At 44.0% G+C, this 22,029-nt stretch overlaps 1 protein-coding gene across 1 annotated transcript in view; it reads right to left on the bottom strand.

Annotated features, from left to right (window-relative positions):
- The window catches only part of TMEFF1 (transmembrane protein with EGF like and two follistatin like domains 1), an 84,301-nt gene extending 71,898 nt beyond the window's left edge, over positions 1 to 12,403 (bottom strand). The window contains exon 1 of the mRNA XM_037140805.2: positions 11,839 to 12,403. Within this exon, the coding sequence (XP_036996700.2) occupies positions 11,839 to 12,034 (196 nt within the window). The 5' untranslated portion in view covers positions 12,035 to 12,403. The remainder of the gene's footprint in view (positions 1 to 11,838) is intronic.
- Between the last annotated feature and the right edge of the window lie 9,626 nt (positions 12,404 to 22,029).

Below are 22,029 nucleotides of genomic sequence, written 5' to 3' on the forward strand. Positions count from 1 at the left end.
TTTTAAGCGACCAAGAGACAGCCAACCTATCAGATGCACAGTTCAAAACACTGGTGATCAGGATCCTCACAGAACTGGCTAATTTTAGTCACAAATTAGAGGAACAAATGAAGGCTAAACTAAGTGAAATGAAGGGAAATGCACAGGAAACCAATAGTGATGGAAAGGAAACTGGGACTCAAATCAAGGGAGTGGACCAGAAGGAACAAATGACCAAACAGAAAAGAATGAAGAAACAAGAATTCAAAAAAATGAGGAGAGGCTTAGGAACCTCCAGGACATCTTTAAATGTTCCAACATCCGAATTATAGGGGTACCAGAAGGGGAAGAGGAACACCCACGAGTGGAACACTTATTTGAACAAATAATAAAGGAGAATTTCCCCAGTCTGGCAAAGGGAATAGACTTCCAGGAAATCCAGGAAGCTCAGAGAGTCCGAAAGAACTTGGACCCAAGAAGGAACATACCAAGGCACATCATCATTATATTAGCCAAGATTAAAATGAAGCAGAGAATCCTAGAAGCAGCAAGAGATAAGGGGACTGTCACCTACAAAGGAGTTCCCATCATACTGTCAGCGGATTTCTCAAAAGAGACCTTACAGGCAAGAAGGGGCTGGAAAGAAGTATTCCAAGTCATGAAATCCAAAGACCTACATCCAAGATTGCTCTATCCAGCAAAGCTTTCATTTAGAATGGAAGGGCAGATAAAGTGCTTCTCAGATAAAGTCAATTTCAAGGAATTCATCATCACCAAGCCCTTATTATATGAAATGTTAAAGGGACTTATCTAAGAAAAAGAAGACAAAAAAGATGAACAGTGAAAGGACAGCAAACTCACAGTTATCAACAACCACACCTAAATCAAAAGCAAACTAAGAGGACAGCTAGATCAGGAGTAGAACCATAGAAATGCAGATCACATGGAGGGTTAGCAACAGGGGAGTGGGAGGAGGAGAAGAGGGGAGAAGGTGCAGAGAATAAGTAGCATAGACAGTAGATAGAAAATAGATAGGGGGGAGGGCAAGAATAGTATGGGCAATATAGAATCTAAAGAACTTGTGACACATGGCCATAAACTAAAGGGGGGAAATGGTGGGGAAAGGGTGTGCAGGTTGGAGGGGAATGAAGGGGAGAGAAATTGGACAACTATAATGGCATAATCAATAAAGTATTTTTTAATGTTAAACACAGAGTTACCATGTGATCCAGTAATTCTACCCCTAGGTACTTACCCAAGAGAATTGAAAACATATGTCCATGTGAAAATTTGTACCTGAATGTTCAGAGCAGCATTATTCACAACAGCCAAAAAGTAGGAACACCCCAAATGTCCATCAGACACACAAAGGAATGAAATTCTAATACATACCACAACACAAATAAACCTAGAAAACATGATACTAAGTGAAAGAAGCCAATCACAAAAGGCCACATATTGTGTGACTCCATTCACAGGAAATGCCCAGAACAGGCAAACACAGCAAAAGACAGCAGGTTAGTGGCTGTCTAGGGCTGGGGAAGTGGGTTTTGGGGAGTGACTGCTAAACAATATGAAGTTCCTTTTAGGGAGAAAGAAATTCATGTTCTAAAATGGATTGTAGAGATAACTACACAACCTTATGGCTATACCAAAAAACCCTTGGTTGTACACTTTTAAAAAATGATGAAGACGACGATGATGATGATGACTGATGATGATGATGGAGGACAGTAGCACAAATATCACAATTACTTCACTTAATGTACATGGGTACATGCCTGTGAAAGCAGAATGGTCTACATCTGTGTGAGGAACAAATCCTAACGCTTACAAAGTAAAAGACAAACACTAGCCCAGAAGAAGATGGGTATCATTATGACTTCAAAAGATATCTTCAATCCACCCTACCCGAACATTAAAAAATACAACACAAAATGAAACAAAATAAAATTCTGTGTTTATTTGCTTATGTGAATTTGGGGAAAATGGGTATGTCCCAAATAGAGTAACAAAAAGATGATAAACTGGAAAACTGTGAAAAATAAACTTGTATCATTGTATTTGAGGCCTCAATAGGTCATGAACAGGAGATAACAAAACAAAGAGAGGTACAGAACTGACATAAAGCATATTTTAAGCTATTCCCCTGGGCAGGGGCCAACCTGGCAGAGTCAGGTTCAGAAAAAGATCGATTCAGATAAATATGCAAAGAGACAATAAGGCAAATGTGGTAAAATCTTAACAACTGGGAAACCTGTAACTTTCCTCTAAGTTTGAAATTAATTCAAAATAAAAAGTTTTAAGTAAAATTAAGTTATATAATAAGGGACTCAGAAGCTAAGGAAATAACACTTTCTTTTCTAGGGTACAAGGATCTTTCACATAATCTCATACTAGGACCCAGAGACACACATAGTTTTAACACAAAAGCTAGAAATTCCATGGTGCATTCTTAGACCATAATGCAAAACGAATTGTTAACATATCTAAATGCATGTTTTATAACAATGATGAGAGGAATTTTACCAGAAACCAGTAATGTAAAGGAAAATGAAACGTGATGGCTATTTCTACCTAAAGAATTTAGAAAAACAAAAAAAAGAGGTAAAGTTGAAAAAAGGAAAGGAAGTACTAAAACTAAAATACAAAAACAATAAAGGAAAATAGATATGATCCAAAACATCATTAGAAAGAATTTCGAGAAGATGGTATTAATGAGAGGTTGCGGGTGGCTCTCAAATACAAAGAGGCAGGAAGTGGATTGGAGGAAAGAGTTGAAAAGAACAGAGCACAGTGGAAGGTGCACGGACTACAGGCAGGAGGGGTGCTCCCACCAGGAGGGTGGGCGCCTCGGAGGTAAGGATTTCCATCCACCTTGGTGCTTGTGAGTAAAAGGAATGAGGGAAGAAATATACACCACCGATCTGACTCTCTTCCAAAGAGGCTCTCCATGCCAGAATAAGAGCATCACAATTCACCCTGCCTCCTGCAACAGGAGAGCCAAAGCCAAGGCAGAAAGAGATCAATGGAAAGCTAACAAAGAGCTCAGGCCTCATGGGACAACTCTCTGGCTGATTTTTGCCACATAGAAATGAGACCCCAGGGTTGCCAATACCTCCAACTTCAGAAGGAAAGACCAAAATCCAAATTCACTTTTTCAAGTGAAACCTCCAGCTTTTTAATGGTTAATAACCAGTGCAATTTTTAAAAACTCTGTGGGAGCCAAATAAGTCCTCTGGGCTCCCCCGACTTCCACTGTAATCTTTCCCAATGCTCCCAGTCTCTTCCCTTCTTTTCATCTTCAGCCATTCAGACTCCTCTCTCTAAAACCATGAAGTTGCTCAAATCCTTTAAAAGTGTCCCTTTGTCTTCCGAGCAAGTGCCAAACCTTCAGATGAGCCTCCCAGGCCTTCCGCTAATGTGGTGACAATGTGTGACTCATCTCCTGCCTAAATCCTCACAGCTCAGTATCCCAAAACATTCCCTTCACTGCCCCCTGTCTGCACCTTTTCTAATACCATTAGCTCCGCCCAGAATACCCTTCCCAACTCTATTCAGTTTCTCTGTTCATTCAGTCATTAGTTCATTCCACACACATTAGGTATGGCAGGGACACCATTTAGTATGTGCCAGATACCATTCTCAGGACAGTGGATACAGCAGGTAACAAAACAGACACAAACCCCTGCCCTTGAGCTACATGGAGGAGACATAAGTAACTTATCATCACACAGGAAAAGGTGCTTAGGAGCAGGAAGAAAGGATAAGGAAGATGAGGGTGGAAGAGGGGCAGAGGGGACGGAAGGTGGAAAAGGCTGCAATTTTAAGGCATCATTTTGGAAGTGCCATTAAAAACCTGAAAGAGCTGAGAGGTAATTAATTGGGACCAAACGGTTCCAGGCCAAAGAACATCAACAGCAAAGGCAGGCGTGCCTGGTATTCCGAGATGACAGTCCCTTCTGCCTGTGAAGCCCAGCTCAAGTGCCCTGTACTCCCCTGAGTTTTGGTGTTTTTTTAAATTTTTTACTTATTTTTAGAGAGCAGGGAAGGGAGGGAGAAAGAGAGGGAAAGAAACATCAATGTGTGGTTGCCTCTTGCACACCCCTAACTAGGGACATGGCCCACGACCCAGGCATGTCTTCTGCTTGGGAATCGAACCAGCCACCCTTTGGTTCACAGGCCAGCACTCAATCCATTGAGCCACACCAGCCAGAGCAGGAAAGCATTTTTGATTCCTGCAAATCACAATTACTCATTCTCTTGACACTGTATCCGTATCTTCCTTGGGGTACCACCATGTACAGCGGAAACCATCTTTTCAAACACATACGAAAGTAATCGCTGACCAATTAATCAAAAAAGTAAGATAGGGGACTTCCGCCAAGATGGAGAAGTAGGTGGAGGTTCCACCTCACCTCTGTGCACAACCAAATCTAAGAACAACTATTTTTAACAGCAGTCACAACCAAGCCACACGGAAAATCAACAATACGGAGTCCAAAGGACAACTAGATACTCGGCTGGACCGGTACGAGGAGCGAGCAGGTTAGCAAGAAAACATTCCCGGGGTGGTGCGCGCAGGCAACCGAGGGCGCTGATCGCCAGCGAGCTGGCTGCCGGAGCGCACAGGGAAGAGGCGCAGTGGGTCGGTCAGTCGCGCGCATTTACGTGTGGAGAAACCAGTGAGAAGGGAAACCCGCGCGGTGCAGCAGGCTCACAAAATTAGGATCGGATAAGCAAGCCCGAGGCGTTTGAGTGACTGGATGCGCTGGGCTAGCGGAGAGGAACACCATCGCTCCCTCTCTGACCCCGCCCCCACACACAGCGTCACAAACCAGCGACCTGGGTCGCCCCGTCCTGGTAAACAACTAAGTCTTCGCTCCGCTCACTAAACAGCACGAATAGACCAAAAAATGGCTCTAGGACAACTTAGAGCCCCAGAACCGATAGACCTAAGTGATGAAGAAATAGCCAGTCTTTCAGATGCACAGTTCAAAACACTGGTTATAAAGATCCTTACAGAACTGGTGGATTTTAGTCACAAATTAGAGAAACATATGGAAGCTAAATTAATTGAAATGAATGCTGATACAAAAGATACCAATAGTAATGGAAAGAAAATTGGGATTCAAATCAAGGGAGAGGACCAGACGGAAGAAAAAAATGATCAAACAGAAAGGAATGAAGAAATAAGAATTCAGAAAAATGAGGGAGAAGCTTAGGAACCTCCAGGACATCTTTAAACGTTCCAACATCCGAATTATAGGGGTACCAGAAGGGGGAAAGGCACAACCACCAGTTGAAAAATTATTTGAACAAATAATAAAGGAGAATTTCCCCAAGATGGCAAAGGAAATAGACTTCCAAGAAATCCAGGAAGCTCAGAGAGTCCCAAAGAAGTTGGACCCAAGAAGGAACACACCAAGGCACATCATAATTACATTAGCCAAGATTAAAATGAAGGAGAGAATCCTAGAAGCAGCAAGAGCTAAGGGGACAGTCACCTACAAAGGAGTTCCCATCAGACTGTCAGCTGATTTCTCAAAAGAGACCTTACAGGCAAGAAGGGGCTGGAAAGAGGTATTCCAAGTCATGAAAACCAAAGATCTACAACCAAGATTGCTCTACCCAGCAAAACTTTCATTTAGAATGGAAGGACAGATAAAGTGCTTCTCAGATAAGACCAAATTCAAGGAGTTCATCATCACCAAGCCCTTACTATATGAAATGTTAAAGGGACTTACCTAAGAAAAAGAAGATAAAAAAGATGAACAGTGAAAGGACAGCAAACTCACAGTTATTAAGAACCACACCTAAAACAAAAGCAAACTAAGAGGATAGCTAGATCAGGAGCAGAACCATAGAAATGAAGATCTCATGGAGGGTTAGCAACAGGGGAGTGGGAGGAGGGGAAGGGGGGAGAAGGTACAGAAAATAAGTAGTATAGACAGTAGATAGAAAATAGATAGGGGGAGGGGTAAGAATAGTAGGGGGAAATACAGAATCTAAAGAATTTGAGACACATGTTCATGAACTAAAGGGGGAAATGGTGGGGGAGGGGTATGCAGGGTGGAGGGGAAGGGAGGGGGGAATAGAGCAAATGTAATGGCATAATCAATAAAAAAAAGAAAAAAAGTAAGATAAAGTGGGAAATCATGTAGAAATGGTATGTACCTATTTTAGCCACTTTTAACTTCAAACACATAAATAAATGTACATTCTTTTCCCCATGTTGCACCAAAATTTGAGTACAGGGATTACTTTCTTGGCTAAAGCACACCCATAATCCATTAGCTACAATGTCCATTTTCTTTTCCTTTAAAGTGGAATAGAGACTTGAAAAAAAAACACTTGCAAAGTTTTCTAGGAGCAGAATCCTTCCAGAGATTTACAAGGTTTCTCTAATTTGTCTCAGTTGTCTTACCACAACCTAATTCAGCGAAAGGCAATTCATTCAGCCTCTTGGCTTTGACAAGTCTTTCCAAAGCATTTCATAAAAACAACTCTTTCTACATTCATATTTAATCAATTTGAGTAATACTTATTTATTTACACTCACAAATACCCATGGTACAAATAAGTTGGAGAAGAAACACAACTGACTCTTTCTCAGTAAGCAGAGAAATCAAATAATAGGCAAACCAGAGCTCACTACCAGCCTGAGCATCTATGCACTGTGGAACTGGGTTAGTCTGGTTTAATTCAGATTGTTAAAATCACGCCCAGTGGAAAATCTAATAGACGTTTCTCCCAGTAAGTAATTCATACGGCCATTTACCTGGCCTGTATGTGCATGAAAATGTGCTCAACATCCTTAGTCGTTAGGGAAATGCCAATCAAGGCCACATCGACACACAACTTCACACTCACTATCATGACTATAATCAAAAGGACAACTGCGAGAGTTGAAGAGGATGTGAAGAGACTGGAACCCTCAGACATTGCTAGTTAAACACGTAAAATGGTGCAGCCACTTGGGGGAAAAGTGTGGCCATTCCTCCAAATGTTAAACACAGAGTTACCATGGGACCCAGCAATTCCGTCCCTAGGTGCACACCCAAGAGAACTAAAAACATGTCCACACGCAAACTTGTATATGAATGTTCGGAGCAGCATTGTTCATAATAGCCAGAGTGGAAACAACTCAAATGTCCATCAGCTGATGAATGGATAAATGAAATGTATCTGTCCATACAATGAAATATTACTCATCCATAGAAAGGAACGAAGTCCTGATCCACGTAAGCATGACAAACCTTGAAAACAACATACTAAGTGAAAGAAGCCAATCACAAAAGGCCATATATTGCATTACTCCATTTATACGCAATGTCCAAAACAGACAAAGCCATAGCGACAGAAAAAAGAGTAAGTGGTCAGGGGCTGGGGGGAGAGAACACATAATGACTATCAATGTATATGGGGGTTTCTTTGGGGCACTGGGAGTGATGAAAACGTTCTGGAATTAGATGCTGGCGATGGTTGCATCACTTTTGTGAATATTCTGAAAACACTTAATTGCATACCTTAAAAAAATGTCGGTGCTGTCAGGGTTCAGTAAATGCTTACTGATGAGGGGAGAAAGCCCAGATGTGTCGAACGGGAATTCCCAGTGTATGTATTTACAAGAGACGAATAACCACCTCTTTCGGGAAGATATGGCCCTCAAAAGCAGGGATGGCTTATCAGAAACAGTATTCCCTTAACATCTACTATATCTGATTACACTAAATCGGTATTCAATCAAGGTTCACTAAATAAATTAATAAATACCCACCAGGGATAGAGAAGTGCCCCTACCAAGATTCCACGCTAATCAGGGAAAACTCACTTTTTATCCCCGAATCCTGCACTGCCACTAATCTAAGAGAAGGCACCTCTCTTAATCTAAAGTATATGCTATGCATTTATACCAGCTTTACCACTGTACCACAATGGAGAGCACACACTTCTAACTCTCCCGACGTTTTTAAAACCTACTTCAAACTCTCTACCTTGTCTATCACCCAATGTGACTTAATAGCCTCTCAGTATGTTTTTCTACCTCTTTAACCACATTCCCTAAGACAGAAATATCTCACGTATTTAGCTTCCTCCTCCCTTCTCACTCTAGAGCCAAAAAGGACCATTATCATTATCTTCATGTTATAAATAAGAAAAAATGTCAATGTCTAAGGTCACCTTTCTTCAATGTTCATCTTTCTTCACATAAATCACGCATTTCTCAACTCTTCTCTTTAGATGATCAGGGAACTTTCTACTAAGTTATATTTTTAAGAATAAACACAAGTAGAGCAGTAACTATAAAGTCCAGAATGATGATCAGAGAGCTGAGGCAAGAGGAAAATTTTAAAAAATAAATAAGTAAAGCTTGTTTAGAATAAGAGGAGCTAAACAAAGGGCTCCCTGCTTAGGGAGGATGATGTAATATCAAGAGATGACAGGGACAAATGCAGACCCATTCAGCTTCTTCTTCGCTGTGTTTCTCTTCATCTAGAAGTACGATCTTCAAACTGGGAAGCAGAGTTCTGATAAAAAAGGGAGCTAACTAACCATTCTCTATGCCACCATGTAAAGTAAGTGTCATGGAGAATGGACAGTAATGGAATACAGAGCTAGCTCAAAAGAATTGGCTTTATGATCCAAACAAATCACACCTCATGATACTGAAAAACTTTTAGATCTGACTGCTGATTATCTAAGCCACCTTGACCGGGCGCCAAAAACACCAGGAACAAGAGAGTGCATTCTCAATTTTCAAAAAGGGAGAAATGCAAACCCAGAAAAACATTTATAGGTAAACTTGCAACATAATCCCTAAACTGCATAGAATGGGTACATAAATTTCTGAACACAACGATGAGAAAAAACCACCATGAGGTCTTTAGTAAGGCAGGGTACACGACATTTGCTTTTTAAATAAGATTACTAAAATGAAAAAAAGGGAGGACAATACATACATATCCATGACTGATTCCAACAAGGCAATCAATCTAACAGAATCGTTCATGATAGGCTGCTGGAAAAAATGAACAATGTTGAGCACAGAGGCTCGAAAATCTGTTAAACTCTTCTAGGAAGATGGGTAGCTGGCTGGGAGAATGTCAGGTTGATTAACACATCAACATCGAGCACTTTGGAAGGATGTTTCCAGTAAAATGCCACAGAATTCCATCCTTCTCCATGATCTAGACGACTTCCATTAATTTAGTAGAGCCACAGACAAGCTGTTCGCATTTGCCAGGGCCACACAGCTGTGAGTGACCCACCACACACGGCCTAAGAGGATCAGCCTCCAGAAAGGTGGGTAGGCTGAAATTAGGGTCCAAAACCAAAACTGAAAACCAACAGGGCGCCAGGGCCAGCACTGAGATTTTAAAATTCAAATATATAAAGGAGTAAATGTAGAAAACACCCGGGCAATAGAAGTTACACAAAAATATCTACATAATCAAGATGCATTAATAGATGTGTATGTCCAGACCCAATTACTCTAATTCTCTAATTAATCAACTTGAATTTTTTTCCCCATATGAATCATTCCCAGGTCTTCATCCTAACAAGAATCTAATAAGAATCTACAAATGTAATTTAGTTAAAACTCTAGTTTAGGCTCAGAGTTACTCAGATGTCTCTTAGCATCAGAAAACATTTTATTTGACCAGCCTAATTCGTTGACATTTATATCAATAAATCCTTTAAGAAGGCTCAGATATTATTAAATCCAAGTCCTTCTTTTAACAGAAGAGAAAACTAAGGAAATTAAGTAATTTGCTCCAAATAACACAGCTGCTTAGCAAGGGCCATGATCCTCAAATCAGTCCCCTTTTCCCACACCACATGGTTTCTGGACCTTGATGTCCTTTCTTAAAATTTGTACTGTGTACTTGAGTTAGAAAGCATACACAAACACATCCATCAACACTACATTTTGCTAAGGAAAAAATAGCTTAGCAAGAACAAATGACTACAGCACATTAGCCCATAAAATATTTTGACATGGTGTGATCACTTACAAGTTTGATAACCAACATGTTACCAAAAGGCACTCTAAATACAAATGGTTTTTATTCTCAACCATTAGTGTGTGATTACTTATTAAAACATTATTCCATTTAACATTAGAAAAATAAAGTAAAAGTTATTACATGGATGGAAAAGCTTTTAATGGACATCCCATTGTGGAGTGTGCTCAAAACCTTGTCCCCATCATAAAACATACCATTATGAAAATCATTAAAAGACCTGAGACCTCCAAACCTAAACTGCTGGCCAAAGGTTTTTTGCATTTAGGGTAGCGCAAGAGTCTGTGCTAAGGCCACTTGCTTCCTCCCCACTTCCCGAGAAACAAAGCCCCTTCCACGGCCCAAAGGTACAAAGGTTTCCTGGCAGGCCAGCCAGTGGGTCCCCAGAGACCTGATGTTCATCCTCCCCTTTCCCCTCCCCCTGCCTCTCCCCCTCCCTCCTGCCCAGTCTCTTGTCCCATCCCCATAGTTTAAAGAAGACAAATGGAGAATTGAGAATTGATAAAAGGGGAAGTTAGCAAGGCTGTGGCTTATGATCACTAGCATCTGCTGGGCCAGCTCCAGGAGGACCCACCCACCCCTAAATGAGACCTGGAAGCGTCTCCTAACCCCAGGGCTCCTCTGGGACCCCTTTTGAAAGGAAGAGGGGACTTCACGGCCTGAATACCCTCCTCCCCTCTCATCCATCCATTAGAGCCCCAGCAAGCTCTTTGTTTCTAACAGCTGCGGGGGGGGGGGGGGGGGGTGCAAGCGGCCTCAGAGTAAGGGGAGAGGTCACTCCCTAGCTCCCGTTGCTGCCAATCTCCAGGCCCTCCAGCAAAACACACAAATACACACACAGGATCATTCCCTCCTTTCACACCACCTTAAAAACCCAGGGTCGCACCTTGCTACTGGAAGCACTGCCTGAGACCTAACTACCTCTTTCTATTACCCAAACCCTACACAGGATGACTCCCTAGTTTCCTCCCTCTAAGTGGACACAACGGGGTTCACTCCAGGACCCGCATCCTTCAAACTCAAACTCATATCCTAGGGCATGTCCTCGAGCCCCAGGTTTCACCCACGTACAACACACGAAAACACACAGGGTCACTTCCTGGGCCCCAGAACTATTCGATGCTCAGACCCACAGACCCGAAGTCACCCAACCCCCCAGCGCGCTCACCTATGCACCCAAAGGACATACATACACATGCATACGTACGTACATACATACATACACACACACGTAGTGACTCTACATCGCCAATCTTCGTCCTCTGGGCCTCTGGTTCCCTTCACTCACACCAGCCGTTCCAGACCCCAGTGCCCTGAGGCAGAACCTCCCCAGCACTTGGTCACTCCTCCAGCCCTCAGCCTCTGCCCCCACCCCTCACCGACACCCACAGACACGTACACACATACACACACACACACACACACACACACAATCATTGCCTGGGGCTGCACTCCCTCCCCTGAGCCTTCACAACACAAACACGCGCTCCCGCGTGCACACCCACGATCACACCGCGAGCCCCGGCCAGCTGCCTGCGCCTCGCTGGGTCCGGGCCTCACCACCTCCCAACACGCCCCGCCACCCTCGCCCGGCCACTCGACACACACGGGCTCACACACGGCCACTCCCCATTCCCAACGCCGGTCCCCAAGTCCGCACGGCGAGCTCGAGCCCGGTCCTCCACCCTCGAACGCCCTCAATCGTCCTCCGGCCCCGCTCCCCGGGACCTCCACGCCGGGCCTTTCCCAGACTGGCCTCCGGGACTGGGAGAGAGGGGTTTAGACAACGGAGGAAGGAGGGGCCTCCGGGACAGGCTCCGGCCGGTCCTACCTGAACAGTTGATGCTCTTGCCTTTGCCGCCGGGACACTCCCCGCCGCTGCCGCTGCCGCCACCCGCAGGCTGGTTGGACGCACGGGTCCCGGGCAGCGAGAAGGCGAAGAGCAAAAGCACCGAAGTGTAGCAGCAGAAGGCGAGTGGGGGCGCGGCAGGCAGCCGGAGAGGCGCCTCAGTGGCCGCGGCGCCCATGGCTGGCGCCCCTGGACGGCGGGAAGCGCAGGGAGCTGCAGGCCCGGGGCATCCAGCCGCGCGCCGAGAGCCCCGCCGCTGCCACCGCGACTCTCAGCAGCCGCGCCGCTGCGCCCGGGTGCAGTCCTTCAGCATCCCCGTCCCACCCGCAGCGTCCGCTAGGCCCCGGCCAGCCGCACTCCGTACACAGTCGGAGGGTCGGGGCGCGTGCGAGGGTCGTGGGCGCGCGAGGGTGCGCGCGAGGGTGCGAGCCCACGTAGGGGAGACCGAGGCTCGGGCAGCGAGCAGGCGCGCGCGGCGGGTAGGGGTCGCGGGGGCGGGCCCAGCCCCCGACTCGCCTCCTCGCCTTCCCTTTGTGTCCGAGGCCGACGCCAGCGCTTCACAAAGACCCCAGCCGGCCCGGTGAGGGGCGCGTGACAGAGCCGCGGGCGGGAGGGGTGGCTGCGACCCCGCCCCGCGCACACCCCCAGCGCCCGCGCTGGCAGCTCCGCCTCCGCCCGTGGCCGGCGCCGCCTCCAGGGGAGCTATTGTTCCGGCGGCGGGCGGGAGCGCGGAGGGCGGGGGTCGCGGCCACCCCGCGGTCCGGCCTCCGTGGGCTGGCCAAGCCGGGGTGCACCGTAGGCATTACCCTAACAGACACTGTTGCCGTCCATCGTGGGCGCTTTGAAGCCTTTCCTTCGGCCAGCAGCTGGATGGGAGAGGAGGGCAAGTGTTCTATTATCTTTTTTTTTTTCTAGGTAAAGAAACTGAGCCCTGGAGAGGTGAAGGTGACTTGTCCAAGGTCGCAGAGCAAGAAATGGGCAGGAACAGAATTGGAACCCAAGTTCCGACTAAGCTATGTATAGTTTTTAGAGATGGGAGTAAATTGCTAAATTCTAGGATCCTCACCCCCACCCCATTTCCACATACACCAGCTGAATTTAAAATACTGTTTTAAAGTAAGGGGTAAAGGGAGTCACCGTAGTCAAGCTGCCAAATTACTAAAAGCAAGAAGATTGAGGAAACAATTCTATTCTTGTTTTAACCAGCCTGGGAACTTGAACTTTTATGAACTTTCTAGTCCTGCATGGGGATATAGTATGCATCAAACCGCCAGGTAACCCTCTGATAACCCCCTGAAGGACCAAGGAGAGAATGTTCACGTACCCAGAATGTCCCATCACCTGACATCCATTATCCAGACCACTGGTCATCTAGAACATCGATTTTCAATCAGTGTGCTGCAAGAATTTTTTAAACATGCAATATGTGACTATTTAGTCAGAGGCATTGACCTCTTTCCCCTTAGATTGTCAATTTTTTTTAAAGTGACAACAGCCAACACAACAATAGCCATGTGGTTTGAATGAATCAAAATTATACATTTTTTGTCAGAGTGGCAAAAAAACATAATATATTTTTTGGTGCGCCACAGAATTTTAGTAATTAGTTTATGTATGGCCTGAGATGAAAAAGGTTAAAAATCGCCGATCTACAGGATTATCATCTAAGACCCACCCAGCACTGATTCTTCTGCAGAATGTCCTTTTCACTGCAAGAACCCTCAGCTTTTCTTTCTTCTCTCGACTAATCTGATATTGCCTGTTGTATCTGTGGTTTGCAAACCCTAAAACACTTGAATAACTCTTTCTCATTTATTTCTAGCCAAAGCCTCCTGTTTTCATTTACTCCCTGTCAACAGAAGAGTCTATATTCCCTCTCTCACTAATGACAGCTAGAGAGAGAGAGGATTTGCTGTGTACCAGACCCAGGCAAAGCTCTTCACGCACATTCTAGCGCATTCTCTCCAGTTTGTTTTTAAATCCGTACAGGGGAGTTTTCATTCCCCACCCAGTGTTGCGGATGAGGAAGTTGGGACCCAGAAGGGCAAAGTGATCTGACTCCCCGCACAGTGCTCTTCCTCAGCTATAGGCCACAGTGATTATGGGCTGAATTGGTTAAAAGACCTCTTCGTTCATTTTTCAACTAAATGACTTTTTCATTCAATTATGCTGCCTCTCACCTGAGAAGGAATTTTTAAATCTCATTGAAAAACTGATAAATATTACTCATAAAAATTTTTTATATGTGCAAAAATCCACAAGAAGCAAAGCCACATTAGGGAAATTCCTCTCAATGTAAATAATAGGCAATATACTTAATATAAAGAACGAATATAAACCAAGAAGAAAATGTTGACATAAGAGAAAAAATGGGAGGCCGTCTGTACTTTATGCCTTATCGTATAAACAAACAAGAAGTATATAAAGAGATATTTAAACTCTCTAGCGATAAAAAGCAAATTAAAACCACAAATGGTTTATTGTATAGATGATTAACAATAGTTAAAAGAGTTGACAAAATATAACACTATTAATTTACACATTTTAGGGAGGACAATTCAACCATGTAAGAAAAACCTTTAAAATACATTTAATCTTTAATCTAGCAATTCCACATATTGTAATTTATCCTAAAGAAATAATGGGACATGAACATAAAAGGCATATATAAGTGCTTATCAGAGCCTTTTTATCATAGGAAATATATTCTAAATGTCCATCCATGGGAAATAAAATATGGTGCCTCTTTGTACATTGGGATATTATGTAGCTGTGATGAAGATGATTGGGTTAGTGTTTATGGATATAGAGAAAAAGCAGGATACCAATGAGCAGGTACAAGAGAATCCTATTTTTCTAAAATATCTATGTGTGTGTATGTAGCCATAGGAATAAAGTCAAGGAGAATATACAGCAGTACATTAATAGTGATTACTTCTGAAAGGTGGGCTTATGACTAATACGTACTTGTCTTTTATATTTTTCTGTTTTGTCTGAACTTTTTTCACTGGAAGTTTTTATTGTCATATTTTTAAAAAGCTCTTTCCTTTTAAATTATACTTTTATCATCATTCTTATATAAATTCATATTTAACATTTTGTTAAGATTTACACCAAACCTCTAACCTAGAGCCAGTGGCTTGGTAGTTGTTACAACTAAAATTTAATTTCCGGATATTGAACCCGGTGTGGTCCCAGGTTCCTGACTGCAGAGCGGCAGCTGAGTGCCCCTCGTCAGGCCGCCCCTTCTGCAGCTCCTCTGGTCAGCTTGACCTCCCCGGTGCTGCCTTCCTGCCCTGGGTCTTGGATGTCCCATCTTCGGTATTCTGCTTCCTTCATTTGACTGCTAACCACTGCCCAGGCAGAAATACTAAGAGGAGATGACTCTTAAATAAAAAGGAAAAACCCTGTGACCATAAATTGCAAATTAATTGACATCTGCATCTTTCTCCAGATTAGGTAAGAAAAACTCAACACAAATTTCTCAAACGTTTTCAAACTGAAAAGGAAGGACTCTACTTCAGAAACAGGATTCCTCTAACTTCAGACCTCTCATCGAAGAATTAAAAGGATCTCATCACATGCGCTAATACTGGCCACCCCCAAAGTGTCAGAGAGTGAGGAGTGTGGGACTTGCTACATAAAGCTGCCCAGCGGGTTTTTAAAGAATACAGATTTCTGAGCCCTACTCCAGGCCTTCTGGAAGAAATTCAAGTATCTCTTATTGATGTTTAAAGTTCTGTAAGTAACTCAGATGTACTGCCAGTTTGGAAACCTTGCTCAGTCGATTATTGCTTCTTAACAAATAACCACAAAACGTCAGCCACATGCCACAACAAACATTCATTTCTTATAGGTCTGGGCATTCACTAATCTAGCCTAGGTTTGGCTGAATAGCTCTGCTTCAAGCTGGGCTTGACTTCTGTGTGCAGGTTGAACTCCGATCTGCTCCAGTATTGCTCATTTTGGGGGCCTGGCTGAAAAGGCAGCAACCATCTAGGGAGAATTCTTTTTTTTTTAAATTTTCCAATTACAGTTAACATTCAGTATTTTCAGTATTGTTATGTATTAGTTTCAGGTATACAGCATAGTGGTTAGACGATCATGTACTTTTCAGAGCATCCCCCCCTGCAATATTTCAAATACCCATCTGGCACCTTACATAGTTATTACAATGTTATTGACTATGTTCCCTCTGCTGTATTTTTATCGCCCTATGACTATTTTGTAACTACCAATCTCCCTTCATCTTCTTCACCCAGCCTCCCAACCCCCATTCCTCTGGCAACCATCAGTCTGTTCTCTGCATCTATGAGTATTTCTATTTTATTTATTTTATTCTTTAGATTCCACATAAAAGTGAAATTGTATGGCAGTTGTCTTTCTCCGTTAGACTTATTCCATTTAGCATAATACCTTCTAGGTTCATTAAGGGAAACTCTTCTTATGGAGATGGCACTGGTCCAAGGGGTCATGCCCACTGTACAAGGACTTTTCACATCCCTGCTGTACACGCCAACATCCCACTGGCTAAAGCAAGTCTCATAGCTGAGCTCAAAGATAAGGGGTAAGGAAGTCTATTCTTCCTAAGGAGGTGAGTGAGAGAGAGTGAATACACAATAAATATTTTTGAACAATAATCTATAAGAAAGAAATCTTATAATTGAACACTATGCCGTGCCAATTGTTTTCAGTTCTCAGTAACAGAAAACCTGAACCAAGCTAAACAAGAAATTGGCTCAACTTTAAAAAAGAAAAGCCCTGGCTCAGTGGATTGAGCGCAGGCCTGTGAAGCAAAGGGTCGCCGGTTCGATTCCCAGTCAGGGCACATGCCTGGGTTGCAGGCCAGGTCCCCAGTGGGGGACACATGAGAGGCAACCACACATTAATGTTTCCCTCTCACTCTTTCTCCTTCCTGTCCCCTCTCTCTAAAAATAAATGAATTTTAAAAAAAAAGCCAGAGGTAGTGCCCTCCCCTATGAGTTGGGTTTTGTCCTCAATAAAGCTCATGGAAAACATTGGATTCCTTCCAGAAATCCTGTGAGCATCCCCTGTATGCTAGGGAACAAAAGAGAGTCCTTCCCCAGTGTCTAGGGTTGAGGCGGGGAAAACATCTGAAAATTAATAACTACCACTCAGTGTGATAAATGCTAACTCAAAATGCGGCATGCACGAGCGTGTGTTTGGGGGATAGAAGGAGGAGTACATGGCAAATCCTACGTATCACTCCCAGCACGGACAAAAGTCTGGATCTTCTGGACCTCCTGCGGAGGCTCTAGCTGCATGACAGAGCCCTGGTAAACAGTAATGAGACAACTTGGGACTGACACATTGGCCCAGGTAGGAGAGAGTCACAGCACTTGAGCACAGTCCAGGACCACGGGCACGATTCATGGTGCAGCACTGGTGCAAGCCTGGGGCGGACCTCTGACCCAGCGTGAGATATCCCGCTTCCTAGAGAGAGGGGTCTTTCAAAAAATGGAAAGAATGTACGAAGACTCATTCGTTCAGTAGTGTTTATTGAAGGCCTCCTAGTCCCTGAAAATACAATGATGAGTATAACAGACCGATCCATGGTCCTTATGAAGTTTACAGTCAAATATTAATCAAACAATTATACAAATAAAAGTAAAATTGGAACAATGTTGATGAATGCTCTGAAGGGGAAGGTCAGAGGGTTTATTTGTTAGAGTGACATCAACACTAAGACCAGATCGGAAGGGTGAGTAGAAGTTAGCCAAGGGAAGTGTTCCGGCAGAGGGAACATCCTCAGCAAAGGGCCGGTGACTATATATAAGGGACTGAGTGAAACTTCATTCATTGACTCAACAAATCCCTACCAAGCACCTACTACGATTGAGGCACTGTTCTAGATGCCAAGAAATACCAGTGAACAAAACAAAGCCCCTGCTTCTCCTAGAATCTTCTAGTCTAGTAGGAGAGACCCCATAACATTGGTGGGAAAGAGTAATAGTTGGACCAAGCCGTGGCAATATACACTATAAATTATTGAAGACTTGCCACATCCCAGGTGCTGCCAGACCCTTCGCATTTGTTGTCTTCAATCTTCCTACCCACCCTGTTGGTAGGTATTGTTTCCGTGTTGTAGAGGAGAGGACTGAGACTTGTAAGGTTAAGGTTAACCAATCCACCAAGCTAGGAAGTGGAGAGTTACCGGCCTCCACTGACCCCCGAGCCCCACCACACCGCTTGCCGGAACAGCTGGAGAAGCATCATCACCTGATACAGGATGGAGCGAAGACTGGCCCCACTGAGACTGCAGCACCGAGGAGTGTGCACAAGCCATCCCGAGTCCCCTGCCAACATAGCAGGAGACTTTTTGTGGAGGCTTCTTGTGATTGCATGCGGGGATTACTGTGATCACATTGCTTGTAATTACAACTCCAGTTGAAAGCACTATTATCGCTACCCACATCCCCTTAATGGTCCTCAATTACCTAGATGCACAGAAGCCAAGGAGCCAGGGATTACTCATATCTGAACAAAAAGTGCTGTGGGAATCCAGAGAGGTAGCCTCACTCTGCCTGGAGGAGAGTCTGTCAATTTGAAAGGCTTCTCACCCAAACAGTTCCTGTGAGTGGGTAGAGAGACCAAGGAGGCACGTCTGGGTATTTCCTGCAGTTCTTGTCATTTGACTGTTCAGTGTTGCTATGAATACAGAATAAAGATGTTTCTCCATCTTTCAGCAAATGGAAATTTTCAGCTGCAATTCAAAAATTTCTCCAACTCATAAAGGATTGTATGAAAGAAATAGCTTCTCTGACAAAGACAATCACATATAAATAGTAAGAGGTATAGCCCGGTAACTAAGAAGGTAAGCTCTGCAGCTAAACCATCTGACCCCTGCCACATGCTAGCTCTTTGACCTTGGGCAAGTTACTTAACTTCTCTATGCCTCAGCTTCATGATCTATAACACAGAGAAAAAAAATTATCTTCTTTATAGGGTTGTCGTAAGGATAAAATGGGCTCATATAGGTAAAGTGCTCAGAACCATGTTTAGTACATTATAAGTACTCCATAAATAATCAGCTAGAAGTAATAGTGGCATAGTAAGTACATTATAAGTATTAGCTATTATTAGTAGCAGTAGCTATTAACTGCATGTATATGCTAAGCTAAGAGCTCCACATGAATTATCTAACGAATGCTCCCAAAAACCTAGTGGGGAAGGTGCAATTATTATCCTCATTCTGTTGATGAGAAAACTGAGGCTGGGAGAGGTTAGGGAATTTGCCAGAGATTACACAGTGAGCGGGAAGCAGGACTGGGACTCAAGATGAGGTCTTTCTGCCTCCAAGCCTATGGTAGGAAACAAAACTCAAGGAGTGAAAGTCAGTGGTCAAAAGAGCTCAGCTGAGCTACCTGGCTGCTGCAGAGGCAGGAGGGCAGCCTGGTGCTAGCAGGGACAGCCAAAGTGCTGGGAGGAAAACAGCCAGGTGGGCCCAAGGGAAGGACACCAGGTCACAGCCGAGAGTCTGGAAGCTTGAGAACGGCATCCACTGAGCTAAGAATTATGAAAGAGAGATAAAGTAAGGAGTTCAGCACATGGAGGAATTAGAGCAAGTCAAATGAAGCTAAATAATTATATTTTACCACTGCATGTATTTAAGCATGTCAGCTTGCCTCTGTATGTATATACATATGTATAGAACATATGTCATTTGCCTGTGTGTATATATATGTAATGAGCGTATCAGCTTGTCTCTGTACATATGCATAAGTGCCAAACATATGTCATTTTACACTGCGTGTGCATATGTGAAGAAAGAATATATATCGAGTTGCCTCTGTGAGAGTGGGTACGCATGCATGTTTGAGTGTGACAGTCAGGCCCTCTGTACATGCACACTTACATGCGTGTATCCATGCACACATTGCTGTATATAGCAACTCATCTGCACAAAACACATGAACTTGAATTGTGTCAGCTGCTTTCTAACTCTTCCCCCTCGTCTCCCAGTTGAAAATTGTTCCCTACAGTCTGGTGGTCTCAGAACTCAACATCCGGGTCAGTACCATTAGACACGGCACTTATAGTCTGGGTTCCTAATTAAATATGTTGGAAAGGCGAAGCAGTGAGACCACATTCCAAAGCTGTTCCTCTCAACACAGAACCATAGTGGTGAGACCTAGGGCGGCTCCAGCAGCGGTGGCTCCAACAACAATGGGAGCAGGGGGCAGGGCAGGGCTCGGAGAGCGGGGACAGCAGCACCGCCATTCACCCAGCATTCATCTGCCAGTATCTATGTATGCTTCATGCACCAACCGTGTTAGGCGGTGAGGATGCAGAAGTGAACAATACAGACATAATCTCTGTCCCGCAGTCTAACAGGAAGTACAATTGTGAAGGTGTTAAGAAGGATGTCAAAGCATCAGACAGGGACCCCTGAATGTACCAGGGGCCGGAGGTATTAAGGAAATTTTCCCCAAAGTAGTGATATTTATGTTAAGCCTGGAGGCTGATGAAGAGTTAGAAGGGGATAGAGGGGGCACAGTATTCTAAAAACAAAGTTCCACCTGTGAAAATGAAATAAAGGACATGGCAAGAAACAGAGGAAAGGCAGCTGCGGCTGAATCCTGGAGAGTAAGGAGGCAAAACACACAAATAATGAAGCTGGAGACACCAGGAAGCAAGGGCTGATCATACAGGGCCTTTCAAACCAGAACACAGATTCAGACTTGATCCTAAGACTATAAACAGGGAATAACCTGCTGAGAACTGTGCTTTAAAGATATCACTTGGTTAAATGTGTGAACTATAAACTATGTTAATTATATCTCAATGAAGCTGTTAAAAAAAAATCACTTGGGCTGCAGTGTGGGAGAGCTATTGCAGTGGTCTAGGCAAGTGAGGACTGTGGCCCTGACTAGGGAGCATGGGGACAAACAAATTAATTAGATTAAGAAGGTAAAATCAATAGAACTTAGTGACTGACTAGATGTGGGAGGTGAGGGAGAGAAAGTGTAAAGCCAGGGCTATCCCCAGGTTCAGTGGCATTTACTGAATATCCTTTTTTGGAGAGAAAAGCAGGCTTGGCGAGAGGATGATGAGTTCAGTTGCAGGCATATTGAGTGTGAGTGGCCAGTGAGGCATCTGTACTGATCCGTCCAGTAGCGGTTGAATTTTAAGTCTGGTGAACATGTAAGTGTGGACATCATCAGAGGATAAATCAATGGAAGTGATGAAAGCAGGTATGATGACTTCACAAGGTAGCATAAAATTAGACGTGAAGAGGATCTAAACTGGAGCCTTGGGGACCTCCAGTGGAGGGGAGTATGAAAGAACTACTGGAAAAGAGAAGGAAAGCCAAGGAACAGAAGTGTTTCAAAAACCAGGACGTGGCCAACTGGTCAAATCCTACTAAGATGTCAAGCAAGATAACTACCAAATAGTGTCCAATGAACATGATCACTTGAAGTCATTGGTGATCTTAGCAAGAGCCACTAGGCGAAGTGGTAGGGGCAGAATCCAGATACGAGTTTATTAAGATATGAGTAGGAAGTCGGAATTGGGGGAAGAGCGTTTACAAAGCTTGGCTGTGAAGAGAAGAGAAACAAACCTGGAGGTGACTGTGGGTGGAAGGGGACTTTTTAATTTTGTTAAAGATTTTATTTATTTATTTCTAGAAAGAGAAGAAGGGAGGGAGGAAGAGAGGGGGAGAAACATTGGTGTGTAAGAGAAACATCCATTGATTGCCTCTCTCATGTCTTCAGTTGGGGACCTGGCCCACAACCCAGGCATGTGCCCTGACCAGAAGTCTAACCGGGGCCTTTTCACTTTGCCGGATGATGCCCAACCTACTGAGCCACACAGGTCAGGACAGGAGGGGGCACTTTTTCAGATGAAACTATAAGATATTTAAAGGCTGGTGATAAAGATCCAGTCTGGTTGGTAGGGGGAGGGGTTGAATACACAATACAGGACAAAAAGCTACTAATCAGTAGTAGATTCTTGAGAAGACAGGAAGGGATGAAATTCAAAGCCCAGATGAAGGGATTGATTTCTGAGAAAAGATGCTTTCTTCATTGGAGCCAGAGGGAAGTAGAGAGAATGAAGGCTGAGGCAGGTGGTCCTGTGGATATGGTAGTGAGATAGTAATGAAATTCCTGGATCCTGGCTTCTGTGTTCTAGAGAAAGGGAGGGAGGGTG

This window comes from Artibeus jamaicensis, unplaced genomic scaffold (assembly GCF_021234435.1).
Source record: "Artibeus jamaicensis isolate MK-2021 breed Jamaican fruit bat unplaced genomic scaffold, CSHL_Jam_final scaffold_1964, whole genome shotgun sequence".
Classification (NCBI taxonomy): domain Eukaryota; kingdom Metazoa; phylum Chordata; class Mammalia; order Chiroptera; family Phyllostomidae; genus Artibeus; species Artibeus jamaicensis.